At 42.2% G+C, this 14,268-nt stretch overlaps 1 protein-coding gene across 6 annotated transcripts in view; it reads left to right on the top strand.

Annotated features, from left to right (window-relative positions):
• Nucleotides 1–14,268, top strand: part of SRGAP2 (SLIT-ROBO Rho GTPase activating protein 2) — a 203,326-nt gene that overhangs the window by 148,320 nt on the left and 40,738 nt on the right. For all 6 annotated transcript variants that reach the window (XM_037884821.2, XM_037884822.2, XM_043533697.1 and 3 more), the window contains 3 exons: nucleotides 2,708–2,809; nucleotides 4,963–5,160; nucleotides 12,926–13,010. In XM_037884821.2, coding sequence (XP_037740749.1) covers nucleotides 2,708–2,809; nucleotides 4,963–5,160; nucleotides 12,926–13,010 — 385 coding nt within the window. The remainder of the gene's footprint in view (nucleotides 1–2,707; nucleotides 2,810–4,962; nucleotides 5,161–12,925; nucleotides 13,011–14,268) is intronic.

The raw sequence follows: 14,268 nt of genomic DNA, 5'->3' as shown, positions 1-14,268 counted from the left end.
GGGTGGGTCACTGGGCTGGAGTTCAAGTGTGGAAGAATGGCCTTGAGACTGTATTTTTACAGGACAGTGTTGGCTAGGTAGGTAAGTGACAAGGACTGCAACCTCTCTGTGGAGTCCTATATGTAGATGGGAGGGAAAACTGCTAGACAGGATGAGATGGGGACAATGCGACTTCCATAAGCAGCTTCTTCAGCTATCCATACGCTGCACTTACGGCAGCCTTTTCAAAAAGGCCACCTGTTTGATTCCCACCTGGGAGTTGAGGGGGAGGCCTTGGAAAAGGGACGCAGTAGGAAAATATAAGCTGTGGCATAGATTTCTGTAGACTGCAATTGACTCATTTTGAGTAAGAAACCAGCTGAAGATGAAAACACCCAAATAGCTATGATCCTAAAGATGGAGAAACACCATTGTTCCCTTTCCATTCATGCATTTTCTACATATCCAGACTTTGTAAAATTTACCAAGCATGTCAAGGAGACTCCTGAGACAAGGACACTCAAATTAGAAGACTGAAGAAACATCTGAAGGATTTAATCATCCCATACAGAGCCTAGCTCTGCTTCTGCAGCCACATTGCCCTCAGCTGTTTGCACAGACACACCACTGTTCTGAGTCAGTCCTTGCTGATCTGGTGGATAGGTAGCATGGGTTAAAAGATACGGGCAGCATAGGTCAAACAAGGCATGTTGTCTCCAGACATCACCCAGCCTCTGCTCGCCAGGTAAATGACTTTGTTTTAGGTTGTGGGGTTTGTTTTTTTCAGATCAGTCCTAAATCTGCCACAGCATATAGCTCCCACCAAAGTCATCAGGTCAGCTATCATGTATTAGAGAGACTGGTGCCAGAGCATCCTATGCAAAAGTCGGAAGCGCTAACTCTTTTAAAAGGAGCAGTACTTTGTCTGTTCTTGTCTCTTGTGTTTTGTAATAGGGACATCCTAAATAACTTCTGTCCAGTGAACATCACTTGAAGCACTTTCTGAATCCACCTTACTCCCAGTCTTGCCTTACTATAAAACTTCACTTCCATTTGTTGGCACTCATTTCATGTGCCATGCCAGCATCCTGTGTCCGCCTAGAGCTGCAGCCTAGCATAGTCAAGCCCTCAGGCGTAAATTGGTGCTTTCCAGTTGCATAGATTTGTGGAGGGTGCAACAAGAGAGGGCAGAGAGATCAACTTGAAATATCAACTCGATCACTTTCTCTCCCCTCTGACACCCCATTCCTAAGACTGAATTGCAGAGCTCTTGCTTGCTAACACTCCAGTGGAGGAATACTGTACATTTATATATAGCCCCTTTTTATTAGAGGAGCTAACTGGAAGAAAATCTACACTGCAGAAAGAAGCCAGTATTCAGAGAAATTAACCTTTGCTACCTAAACTGATTCCTAGAGCCCTGCCACTGCCTGAAGAAAGAAAGACAAGCAATTTAATATGCAGTTTTATGAGGCATTTGACTGTGTAGTCCTGGAGCACAAGTGGTTTGTGGTGCTTCACACGTTTTATGGTGACACAAGGTAGTCCATTTTTGGAAATGAAAATGTATTGCTTGACAGCTTTATCCATTGTGTCTGCGTATCTGGGAGCCATGTTTAGGAGCCAAACTGAAGCCAGCTCACAAATCTAAATGGGACTTAGGTCAGTTGGCTGGATGTCTACATTATCCTAGCAAACGTGAGGAAAGGCTAGAGAGGTGCTCCCTGATGGCCAGTGTGCTCTTTCATTCCTAGACATACAGATGCAGCTTACGGCTGTCTTTCTTCTTAAGTGATGGAATGGACAGCAGGGAACATGTGAAAACCCTGAGATGGAAAGTGGCCTTTTTATCCCATACTCATACACAGATTAGTGTCCCTAGGATAGCAAAAAGGACTGCTCCCCACCCATCCAACTCGGTCCCACATCTTCATCCCCCTCAACATATTGCTAGTCATAAGACCTGACTGTGTCTGTGTTATGTCTGTAGGAAGGTTTGTATTGCTCTCCTAGGATTGTTGGGGTGGTTCTTGTATGCATGAGATTTACTTTTTATACATGTGTGTAGCTCGGTTGGCACCCTGAGCCTTAGCAGACTGTAGCTTTCTGCCATGATATCAGCAGTTTGTTCTTACCCCAGATCACGGCTACTGTGTGCTGTGAAACGTGAGCATTCTCACCAGTACTGAGAGCCCAGTGCTTAGTATGTAAAAAGGTGCTTGCCTTGCTGTCACGTAGCAAACAGGGGTAATCCTTCCTGTAGCCATGGGGAATAATAGATAGCCCAAGTGGACAAGCCAAGCTTGCTTTTTCCCTTCACAAAGTACTTGACTTGTTAGACCAAATGTTTCCCTGCCATAAAATGACATAAATCACATTGAGGTCATTAAATCACATTGAGGTCATTGGGTTCTGTTCTGCCTGTGGTCTCTAGTGCAAGTCAGATGTTTCAGGATTAACTCATTGAAAGTGACTCTTGTTTCTCTTACTCAATTCTTCCTTGTCTTTTTTTTCCCCTCCTATTTTGTTTGACTTTAGGGGCAGGGGATTGTAATTCAGTAAAACGTGGGGCTTAGCTTTGATTTGTTTTGGCTTGAGTTCAGAGACTTCTCAAGCACTAAAACTATCACTGTCATTGGTTTGTTTGTTTAATACCCTAACACAATAATTATGATTTTCTTGGGTATTGAATGTACTGTGACTCTATCAAGGGGGCTTTTTTTTGCAGGTGTCACAGCTGTGTGCCCAGCAGCCAGTCCAGAGTGAGTTGGTGCAGAGATGCCAGCAGCTGCAGTCTAGATTATCTACGCTCAAGATTGAAAACGAAGAGGTGAGCTAAGAAACAAACCAAAAAAACGCTTGCAGCCTTTTCAGTATTAGAATCTTCACACAGCCCAGGGACAAGGGAGTACCCCATCTCAATAAGCCTGTTTGCGCTGACCTGTGTAGGAAGATGTGGAAGGAGGGCAGCAGAGGGCTTCGGGGTCTTAGTCTGTATCCCTGACTTTCCTTCCCAGCAGCTTTGCATGGGGCAGAAATTTCTAAGACAAATCCAGTGTTATCCTTTTTCCCAATCTGAATCGCTAGGCGTGGCCACCTCTCAGGAAGCAAAGATCAATGATCTCTCTTGTCTTAAAAATAATAAACCTCAGGCAAGTCCTAATTTTTGTTTCACTTGAGTGTTTAGCTCTCATATAAACAATAGAATGTGATTTAATACAGTTCTTTCTTCTCCTGGTTTATAAAACAAACCTATACTACAAATTTATCACTTACAGCTACTGTTCAACATGTTGCTTTGTATTCAGCCTAGTTTTACTAATTGCTGGCAGGTACTGGAATATTTCTCCCCTGTGAAACTAAAGAGATGCTAGTCTATACTGGAGAATGTTTTAGCTCTTTTCTACAAATATAGACACATTGGTTTTTGTTTTTCAAGTCTCAATCCCTTGTTTGTTTGTCTGGCCACAGAAGTCTTTACAAATGTGTTTAAAATCTTTGCATAGATTAAAAACGGACAAATAAGATAGCACATCTGTACTTACGCATTAGTGGGTTTTTTAATTTGTATTATTTTAAGGTTGCAATCTAAACAATACAATACTAGAGAATAAATTGTTTACATGGCAGTTATTAGATTTTTGTGTGTAATATTGATACTATCCTCTTAATAAGAGAGAGAAATGCTGATACTTGAAATAACTATTCAGTTACTTAAAAAAACTAGAAACTGTAGTCAGGTATTACTTTGTGATATTCAGGTCCATCTCCTGTTCCATTTGGGTACAGATGGCGAGGGGTGGACAGGGATTAAGTAATGTTACTAAGCTGATTTCGCTGTGGAAGAACACACACATCAGGTTGCAGTGCTTGTGATCAATAAGTCACATACCTTAATGTCGGATTCTCTACATGAAGTATATCTTTTCTCCTTCCATTGTCTGTTATTTCAGACAATGACGTTTAAATGCCTGCAGATGGGAAATGGATTTGTATGAAAAAACTGGAGGCAGAGTGACATTCTTTCAGTCCTTACTGCGGGGTGTTTGCGGTGAATTGGTTAAATTTGTCATGCCTCTGCAGAAGGGTGGGTTTTGGTACCTGTTGTAAATAGCAATTCGGCTCTTGCCAAGATGGGTGGCTACACATTGGCACCTACTCCTTCACTGCCTGAGGTCTGTTCGCTCACTGTGCACAGATGTAGATGACACTGCGAAGTGCAAGGCAGAGGAGAATCAAACAGTGGGTTTTTGAAGATAAGGTGGATCTCTTTTGAAAAGGAGAGAGGGGGAAATCAGCCTTTGAATCGTATCGGCACAGTGAGGCGCTCCGCCTCTTCCCTTCTCCTTCCCTCCGTTCCTAACCCCAAGCGTTCATCCCATCAAGGTCTAGTATCCTTTGCAGTCTCTTGACCTGAAAGGATTAAATGAATGGCATTGCCTGGGGAGCCCCTCAGAATATCCAGTGCACACCTCTAAGCCCCCCTGGAATTTTTCATCCTGTTTGTGTGGTCCCTTGATAGACCCAAGCAAGGAAGACACCTTCAGTAAAAGACTTAGCAAATTGCAGGGAGGTCTTACTTTAATGCAGTGTTTTTGTTTTGAAGCCCGGTAGATTTAGTGTCGGGAATAAAATGATTATGAGCATTGCACCATTTCCCCCCCAACACGTCACTTTGCTATTTGGGTAGACTCCCCTCTTTCCCCCGCACTAGGACACTGGAATAATACTTTCCTTACTGCAGGGTTTGTACAGCATACAGCAGTGCAGATTTATTTTGCTGCTAGCCGGTTGTTTACGTGGACTGTGCTCTGTTAATTAGCAGAGCTTGTACTGTGGTTACGGCCCATAGGACTCAAAGGCAGTCATAGCAGTTTATTAATAAAATGTTCTGGGACACTGATCCCCTGTTTTTTCACCTGCTGCTTCTCATCTTTTATTTATTTTTATTTTAATGCCTTTTTGTCCTTTTTGCTGAGGCAGGTTAAGAAAACTATGGAAGCCACACTGCAGACAATCCAAGACATAGTCACAATTGAGGACTTTGATGTCTCTGACTGCTTCCAGTACAGCAACTCCATGGAATCTGTCAAATCCACAGTCTCTGAAACTTTCATGAGCAAGCCAAGCATTGCCAAGAGACGGGCCAATCAGCAGGAGACCGAGCAGTTCTACTTCACGGTAAGGGATCTGACTTGCAAGGTGTTCACGATGACAAGAAGCTCTCAGGAACATTTGAGCTGCTGCTGCATTCATTGCCCCCTTATAGACACCCATGACTGTATTCTTGTTCTCCTGAGTTTTCCTGTTTAATCTCCAGGGACAACTTTAATTTTTAGAGGAAGCCATTTGAATCCACTTCTTAGAAATGTTTGATAGCTCTTCCTGAAACTAAGAGATCTGCTAATTACCAGGATTACATGTCATAGAGGAAATTAAAATGTAACAGAGAGCCCTGGGTTAGTCTTAGTTTGAAAGAACTTAAAGGGATAGTATTTTAATTTTTAAAATTGATATCACAAGCGTAACGAGTTTAGCTATACTTGTGCCATCCCCCAGTAGCTAAACTCTGATAACTTTGTTTTACTTGTTACTAATACAGAAAATGCCACTGTGGGTCAGCTGTACTCTTTACTCGATGCCAGCATCATACTATAGCAGTGGTTCCCAAACTTTTCAGCATCATGCCCCCTTTTTAATTTTCGAGAAACCCTCATGCCCCCCACCTCTCCTTTACAATAATCCAATCCCCCCCCCCCCCGCTCCTTGTCTTCTGACCACCCCCTCTCAGGACCCCCCACCCCCTATCCAGCCCCCCCTGCTCCTTGTCTCCTGACTGCCCCGACCCCTATCCACCCCTCCACCCCCTGACAGGCCCCCTGGGACTCCCATGCCTATCCAACCCCCACCCCGTCTCCTGATGGCCCCCCCCCGCCCGAACCTCTGCCCCATCCAACCGCTCCCTGTCCCCTTACTGCCCCCCCGGGGACCTCCTGCCCCTTATCCAACCCCTCCGCTCCCCGCCCCCTTACCAGGCCTCTCAGAGCGGCAGGACTGGCTTATTGGAAAGCCTGGGAAGTGGGTGGGCACAAGGTGTGCTGCCCGTGTGGCGGCGTGGCTGCGGGGGAGGGTGGACAGGAAGGGGAGGGGTCGGGAGCGAGCCTCTCCCGGCCGGGAGCTCAAGGGCTGAGCAGCCTCATGCCCCCTTTGGAATTTCTTCATGCCCCCCAGTTTGGGAACCAATGTACTATAGGCTCCAGTCCAGTAGCAGGTGGACAGAGAGCACCCAATGGAGGCCCACAGGGTCATGGAAGGCCTGCATGCTGCAGTTGCAGGATCAGGTCATTAGATCCATAATCAGGGACTTGCACTGTTCCTAATAAAACGATCTACTGTAGAGTCATGAGAAGGGAAAATTGGAGTACATCCCTGTTTTTAATGTTGGTCTTCCAAAAAGTTCCTGGTTTATTCTTGTTGCAGCCAGGGCTGGGTTTGTTAGTTTAAAAGCAAAATTTCACAATTTGTTTTTAATGTCTTTTTTTTTTTTTAAATCTAAGTACTTTGTCTACTGAATAGAATTTAGCGTTTGGATTATAATATGTCCAGGTGCGTAAAATCTGGTCTCTCTCTCATATCTGCCTACAGTGGAGCTGAAGGGACAGAGCTTAAAATTGTGAAGGGAATTTACCCAAGTGTGTTCACAGATTTGGTCTTGAGGGAAAACGTAGGTCACTCAGAGTAAAAATTCCAAGTTCCTTCTAGATTTATTACGTTTCAGACCAGCATGTTTTTTTTCCCCTGAGTTGTGATCACGTATGTTGAGCTGCTGCATCATTTAATATTGTCAAAATCTATTCTTCCAAAAAGCAGATGAAAACCAATCTTGTAAAATTCATTACTCTGACCCCTTTTGAGAGCCGATTGCTATATTTAAAGCTTTCCTAGTCCTCTTATGAGAGTGGTGTTGCTTATTAAAACTGTGAAGTTCTGTGCAAATTACATTGGCTGACAGGCTGGTTTTTGTCAGGTCTTGTCTGGTAGTAAACTCTCCGATAAACCTATCATCCCTCAGACAAGCACTCAAAATGCTTAAAAATAATGCATTAAATTTAAAAGTATTCTTCTTTTAAAATGAAACTGGCAGTTAGCAAAAAGTGGGCAGGTGAATTGATACAATTAAGAAGCAATTGACTAGCCTGCTTGTGATTATGGAAAGAGAAAAATTGTATCGTAAATTGAATTTCAGGTATTCCCTCTAGAGAGAGCAGATGCTGTATGTGCAAATACGCACTTGCACATAGGGTTAGTTTACTATGATTTTATCTGTACACGGGACTTTTCCATTTCTCAGGGTTAATATCCTGCTCCCATGCAGCCAGACCAGTGTAGTCCCAGAAGGATTGTAGAGCTGTCTCCGAGAAATGAAGGTGCTATTTATCATGTCATATGCAACCATGATAAAATAACTCGGAACTGAATGAGGCTGATGTATGAAGGACCCTGTAAACAGTCAAATCAGATAGTTTATTATTGTGTTGTTTTATCAGACAGACTTATAAATATCCTTAAGAATTCCAGACTTTGAATCTGTAAAGATGAGTTGTTTCCTTATACATAGAAATGAGCTGATGAGCATTAATGAGAACTAGGACAAAGCCATGGTAAATGCAGTATTGTTAGGAGAGAGAGAGAATCAAAATACACAGACCTTTTAAGGTACAGAACAGACCCGTGTAAAGGAAAGACACCTATCTCCTCTCATTTCATATACTTCTGTATTGCAGACCAAATGTGATATATACACATACACTGTGTGTGTGTCTGTGTGCGCACGCACGTAAACATATACACACGCACACATGCACAGAAGCTCATCAGAAGATAACGAGAAACAACTTTAAGTATCAACATAACCCTTGGTTCCAAATCAGTATTTACATACCATGCTGTTTGCTTTTGAACTTTTCAGCATTCATATACTGTGGTGGTAGGTCCAATATGTAAGAGGGATTGCATTCAGAAAAACGAGTTTAAATTCAGTTTGCGAAGGATAGGAAGAAAGGAGAATGACTTAGCATTCCCATCTGTAAAATGGGGAATAATTTTGGCTTTATAGTTAAAATAGTTTTAAAAATATTAAGCAACACTACAATGCTTGCTCTCTTCAAAGTGCTCTACAAAAATGAATTTAATAAAATTTGACAAATCTCATGACATGAGTATTTATAATTTCAGCGATAATTAATTTTACGGAAATGTCGTGCTGCTTCTGTTAATGTACCAGTCTTTCCCTTTTAATCACTACCATTAGCACAGTGGTGAGGTGCTCTGATTTACTCATTGCATTCTGGGAACATCGCTCATTGTCCTGATTGCATCCACTTTGATGTTGTTTTTAAAAAATAAAAATAAAAAAATAACACGGCTCTGCCCAAATTTGAGATGGAGCAAGGATATGGGACAGAAACTATTTCCATATAGTCTTGAAAGGAAGATGTACTCTAGTTGACACTTCACTCTATTACGCATTTCACCTGACAGCTGCTTCCTGCTGGAGGAATTTAAACGGGTTCAGGTTGGGGGAGGGTATTAAAGGTGCGTGGATGTGGGGCAGACAGCCATTGCAGTGCATATGCTGTCACTACTTATCATATCCTCCTTTCTGAGGTCTTAGCAATATGGAAATTGTATTGACTGCCCGTCTGTCTTTGTCCTCTTGTGTCTGATTGTACTTAGATTAAATCCAGGCCAGAAATTAAATAATGTGGCATTCAGGAATACTTTAGTGGTGTTTGTTTTTGGTATTTGTATTAAGTTTGAAACAGAATGCTGCTGGATCTTCATTATTCATCAAGAAAAACCTGCAGTTTTGATTTTGAATGGATGTCCTTTTTATTTTGCGTGTGCTCCTGGGAGGTGGCAGGCTCTGGAAGGTTGGATTTATTGTAGTATGAAGAGGATATGAGATACCAGTAGTCAGTAGGAACCATTGTTTTCCTTGTAGCAGCAATAGGATGAACTTTGCATTGGGCTCAGTGTTCCTAAGGTGCCAGAAGTACTCCTTTTCTTTTTAGTGTTCCTAATGTAACTCTCAGAGACCCCTCACAGCCTGAGAGACCTGAAAAAAGGTCAGAGAAATACACATGGGTCTGTTCTGTACCTTAAAATGTCCATCTCCTCTCATTTCATATACTTCAGATATATGTGGTGTGTGTGTATATATACATAGATTGTGATGGTCCCTTCTGGCCTTAAAGTCTGAGAGTCTATGTGCAGCCCCTCAGGCCCAAGGATTCATGGTCAAATGGGATCCAGGAGGGGAATCTTGTACCTCATTATCAAATGGTTATTTGTTTTAATGGGATCTTGACTGACAGCAGGAAGTAAACCACTGACCTATGACCAGTCCTGCAACAAAAGGTTTCTCTAATCACTGCACAGCCTAGTCAAGGAATGCTTTGGCATCTTGTTCTTCCACATCTCAGGGTGAGGTGCACTGACTTTACAGACAGACTGAATCTTCATTTTGGTTTTCAATTTCTCATTATTTAAGTCTTTTTTTTTTTTTTTTTTTTTTTTCAAGTTATGCTGATGTCTCAAGGGAGATGTTTCTTAAAATCCATTAGTTAGAGGGTTTCTTATATTGTTGATTTTCAGGAGTTTCTCAATCCCTTTGACCAGTGTTTTGTGTGGTGTGTGTTTGGTAACTGGAGATACTCATGCAAACAGTGTTTGTCTATTAGAAAGTCATGAACTTGTACTGCTGATTTAATGGTGTAATGTGATGGTAGTGTCATAATTAGCTGGTATGAAGAATGCTGATAGCAGATGTTTAAGAGCCTGGCGTTAAGTAGGGAATAAGCAGAAGACCAGATAGAACTTCAGAAAAACACAGATCCTATTTTCATGCAAATAACCATCCGTGTTGCTTATCCACCTTGGTATTTAATATCCCTAGCTGAATAATAAATAGGATAACGAGAAGAAAATTGCATGTTAAAGCAGAATTGTGTCTAATGAGGATATTTGTCAATTTTGCCATTAGGAGTCAGTGATTCTTGAATACTATCTGTACCTTCCCACAAATGGCATCCTTTTACATTCTTCGTCAATATGGCAAGAGATGCAGCCAAGAAATACAATAGTGCAGTTCCATCAAGGTGGTTCATAAACCATGAGACAGTAACTGAAGCACTGTGTAACAAGAACAAAGATGAAACTTCCTTACACGCTTCAGTTTTATATTATGGCATTAAAACGTCTGCTTGATTTGTTGATTTTTCTTTGTGGTCCACATGCCAAAAAATTTGTACACATTTCCAGTGTTCTGCCTAACTGGAAGGAATAGAACTGTCACTTCAGCTGTGGGGGAATGGCTGGCTTAATGGATTGGTAGTGGGGGAGAATATACCACAGCCATGTCACTGGTTCTGCTCTCACCCAGAAAGATGGTAGTTAAAAATCTGTGGCTCTTAGGTGCTTTCATTTCAGCTCCTAGTGGACATGCAAACCACCCCACACAACAGATTAGCCCTCTTGTTGTCTCTCTCAGCCTAGCGCCCGAGAAGCGAAGGGGTCATGGAGGCTGAATGGCCCTTACACCTAGAGGTGGTCCCTCCCTGAGGGGAACAGCATCTTGACAGGCCAGTGTGAACAAACGTTGACTTGCCGTTGTCCTTTGTGTACTTGGTCCATGGAAAAACAGGAGTTCAGTATGTAGGGCTGCCAATCCGGTATCTCTTCACAGAACAAAACGTACAGTTGTTCTTTAAGATGTGGGATAAGGGGAGGGGGAAGCAAACTAGTAATCCTGGTGGAAAATTTTAAATTCACTCTATTTTTTCTTCAAATATACAGCTTGGTTCCTTGCTGTAAATTGAAATGTAAAAAGCCTCTGATCCAACTCCCCTCGCCCCACCTCACAATAATAATAATAATTAATAATGATATAATAAAATGATTGGACAAAGGAAAACTCCTGCATTTGGCTTTTGGCCTGAATAACAATGAAAATCCAGATTCTATTGGGCATTCATTATAATGATGTCAAAAGGTGCCAGGAGATAGTGAATGCATAAGTAAAGCAAGAATGACATAGTCTTACTCTTTGTCCATACTTCAGAAAGAAGCTTAGGTCTCCGGAGAAGCAAGTTTATTTGTGGATCTTTAAACTTTTGATTTACCCATTGTTGGCCACATCTTGCAATGTTTTGAGCCTATTCAGCTCTCCTTGACTTCTGTCAGAGTTGTGGGAGCTCAGCACCTTTCAGAATCAGACTTCTCTCCCCATCCCAACTCCCTGGAGCATGAAATGCAATACCATTTGGCTGTTTCATATGAGGTATGCAGAGACAAAGCCCCAACCTGGATGTCTGTCAAACTTGAGTGAGATTGTCTAGATCTGAATAGATTATAGAAATGATTAGAGTGCAAGCAGCATTATAGAAATAGACTGTAGAATAGATTATAGAAATGATTAGAATGCAAGCAGCAGCCTATGCTTGGAATAGATTTGGACAGATTCTGGGAGGAAATCTCCAGTCAGCACTAAACTTTGGTACAAGGTTCTTTTGAAGATTCTGAAATGTTTGATTCACTTAAATTTTTTATTTATTTTGCCATTCACTTCCATGCTTCCTGCTTTCATCCAGGACCAAAACTGTTGATGTACCAGCCCGCAACAAAGCCGTAAATGCTGCGAATCTCCCAAGAGACTTAGTTTTGATGAAATTCCTACTCCAGTTCAGACTCAGGAGCAGCATCCTGATATTTGGCCTCTAATTAAAACCCAAATGCCAATCTTCTTTGTGACTGACTTGTCTCTAGAAACTAACAGTCATCAGACCCACAACTGGGTGCTTCCGAGCTCCTAAATAGTTTTATTTTCCCTAGATACTATGTGTATCTTGTTCCATGATTCTTCTCACCCTTTTAAATATATTTATAGCGTGCCCATTATTATGACCCACACAAGACCAACAGAGCACGTAGCACTTTAAATTAAGACACCCTGTGTACTTCAAGGAGCTTATCTAAAGCTGACACTACATAGCTAGAGTGAAAGACAGTAGATAGAAATGAAGTAAGATGAGGACAAGAGTTGGAATAATTCATCATCCTATGACATTGGCTTCACTTGAGCCTCGCTTTGTATTGGTTCCATTTTTTTAAATGTTGGTTGTTTAGAAACATTGTAGTGTATTATACGATGGTTGCGTTCATCACTAATATTTGAGCAAAAGATTATAAATGCTTAACCTGTTCCAACTGTAAACTTGACACTGATCTTCTGTACAGCACTCTGTACACTTGCAGCATGTTAGCAATGAAGAAAAATATATTGTTCTCCAGAATAAGGGATGAAATAGTTTATGAATCTCTTCTGAAGAGCTGGGAAAACCTAACTAGCTCAAGAGAAACAAATAGAGAATGGTCTGTGATATTTTAGCTTTCGATGAGCAGAGCAAATGTCATCTTTGGGTTTTTTTCCTTTCCTTATTGTGTATCCAGAATAGAGGCAGATGCAGTATCTGAGGAGTAAAGTGGGGTGAGAGAGGTTAAGTGAGAGAATAAGCACAGTAGCAGCTTTTTAGTTTGTTAAAATAGATTGTTCATTCAGTTGTCGGTGACGTGATGAAAATGCGTTTCGGTCCCTCTCTGTCTGGAGAGCAGGGTGTAAGACAGCCAGCTAGATGTCTCAGAAATGCCAAGCATTCAGCTGCTAGTCAGCCCATATCTAGACTGGGGCAAGAGAAATGAGATGGCAGATTGCTGGGTTAGGGGCTGAGACTTTGATATACATCTGTAGATTTATTTCATCCTTCTCGCTCTAGAGTTCAGTAAAACTCTGTAGTTCACAACTGTATGCAGAGTCCAGCAGACCAAAGGTTGTCATCTGAGAAATAAACATCCCATTGATGGTCTTGTTTCTCTTTCACCCTAACAGAAAATGAAGGAGTACCTGGAAGGCAGGAACCTGATCACTAAGCTCCAGGCCAAGCATGACCTTCTTCAGAAGACGCTGGGAGAAAGTGAGTCTGGGACCCGCTTGTCACTGCATTAGACAGTCATCTGTAGTTATTGAATTAGTCAGCTGACTGAGCGTAACTGTCCTAGATTACCAGTGCTAAGTGGACATATTCATGTTTTATGAATTTATTTTTCCAGCTTGCTTGGTGCAGCACTATATGGGTGCTTGAGTAATTGTGAAAGGCAAATGCTTAATGAGGTACTAATGTGCCTCATCTATTTGTTTAAATGAAGCATGTGCCCACTCAGGGCCCCCCTACATTAATAATCTGAATAGACGTAAACCTTGTGATTTACTGTTCACTGCTGATCTTAGAAGCATTGCCTCATTAGGGTGGTAGAAAGGTTGCTTGCATGGTAGATGAGCTGCTTTTCACCTCTGTAGGTTCAATCCAAGCCAGACTAATGCAGCAGAACATGACCTTTACTCGTGGAATGTGCAGACAGAATGTGCTGCCCCCGCATCTACTTGGCACGAACCAGCAGTCAAGATTGAATGTACCCATCACTGCTGGCCAAACACACACCTCAAGCAATGCATCCATGTCTCCATGCAAACCTCCCCCGCCAGCATTTGTGGAGGGGATGGATTGGCAGTCTCAATATCTAGTCTGAAATGGCTTGACTCATAGAACCTTATGTTTACATGATAGCAGGGCCTGCTCCTCTTTGCTAGGTGTCTGAATTGAAGGCCACAAAGTTTATAGTGCGCAAGTCATCTTCTGGATGAGCATTTAAACTGTGTGCAGGTTGTGAAGTATTGGCTTTCAGGTTAAAAAAATGTTCTCGGTCTCTCTCCTTCCCCAAAAAAGCTTCATGTTAATCAGCCCAAACCTGCAGGAAGTGAGGAAAGGATATTGAGATTCCCTGGTCTCTACAACTGTCCTAGGAAGAGGGGGAAGGGGAATCAGAAACACTGTTTCCTTGGCGCATTTTTCCTCTGTCTCTAAACATCTCCAAATGACACCCAACCTGCCCCTGTGACTAATCACATTCCTGGTTCATAGCTGACCCCTGCATACCATGACCTCTTTCCTCTTAACCTGCCTGCCCCTTGAACTGATCTCAAGCTGAGGGGCGGAAGGCAGGAGCAAGAGGAATGTTTAATGTGTTGGTTGTATCTCTCTAGATTTAGAGGCCCCTGCTGTTTGTGGTTGCTTTGCAATGCTTGAACTTCTTTGGAGCTGAGCTTGTGAAGGGATCTGGTGCATGTCAGACAGTGAGCAAGAGCCACTTAACAGCAGGTTTTTTGTGTTTTGT

This window comes from Chelonia mydas, chromosome 21, assembly GCF_015237465.2.
Source record: "Chelonia mydas isolate rCheMyd1 chromosome 21, rCheMyd1.pri.v2, whole genome shotgun sequence".
Classification (NCBI taxonomy): Eukaryota; Metazoa; Chordata; order Testudines; family Cheloniidae; genus Chelonia; species Chelonia mydas.
The sequence above is the reverse complement of the archived record's forward strand: the minus strand, read 5'-3'. Positions and strand labels throughout refer to the sequence as shown.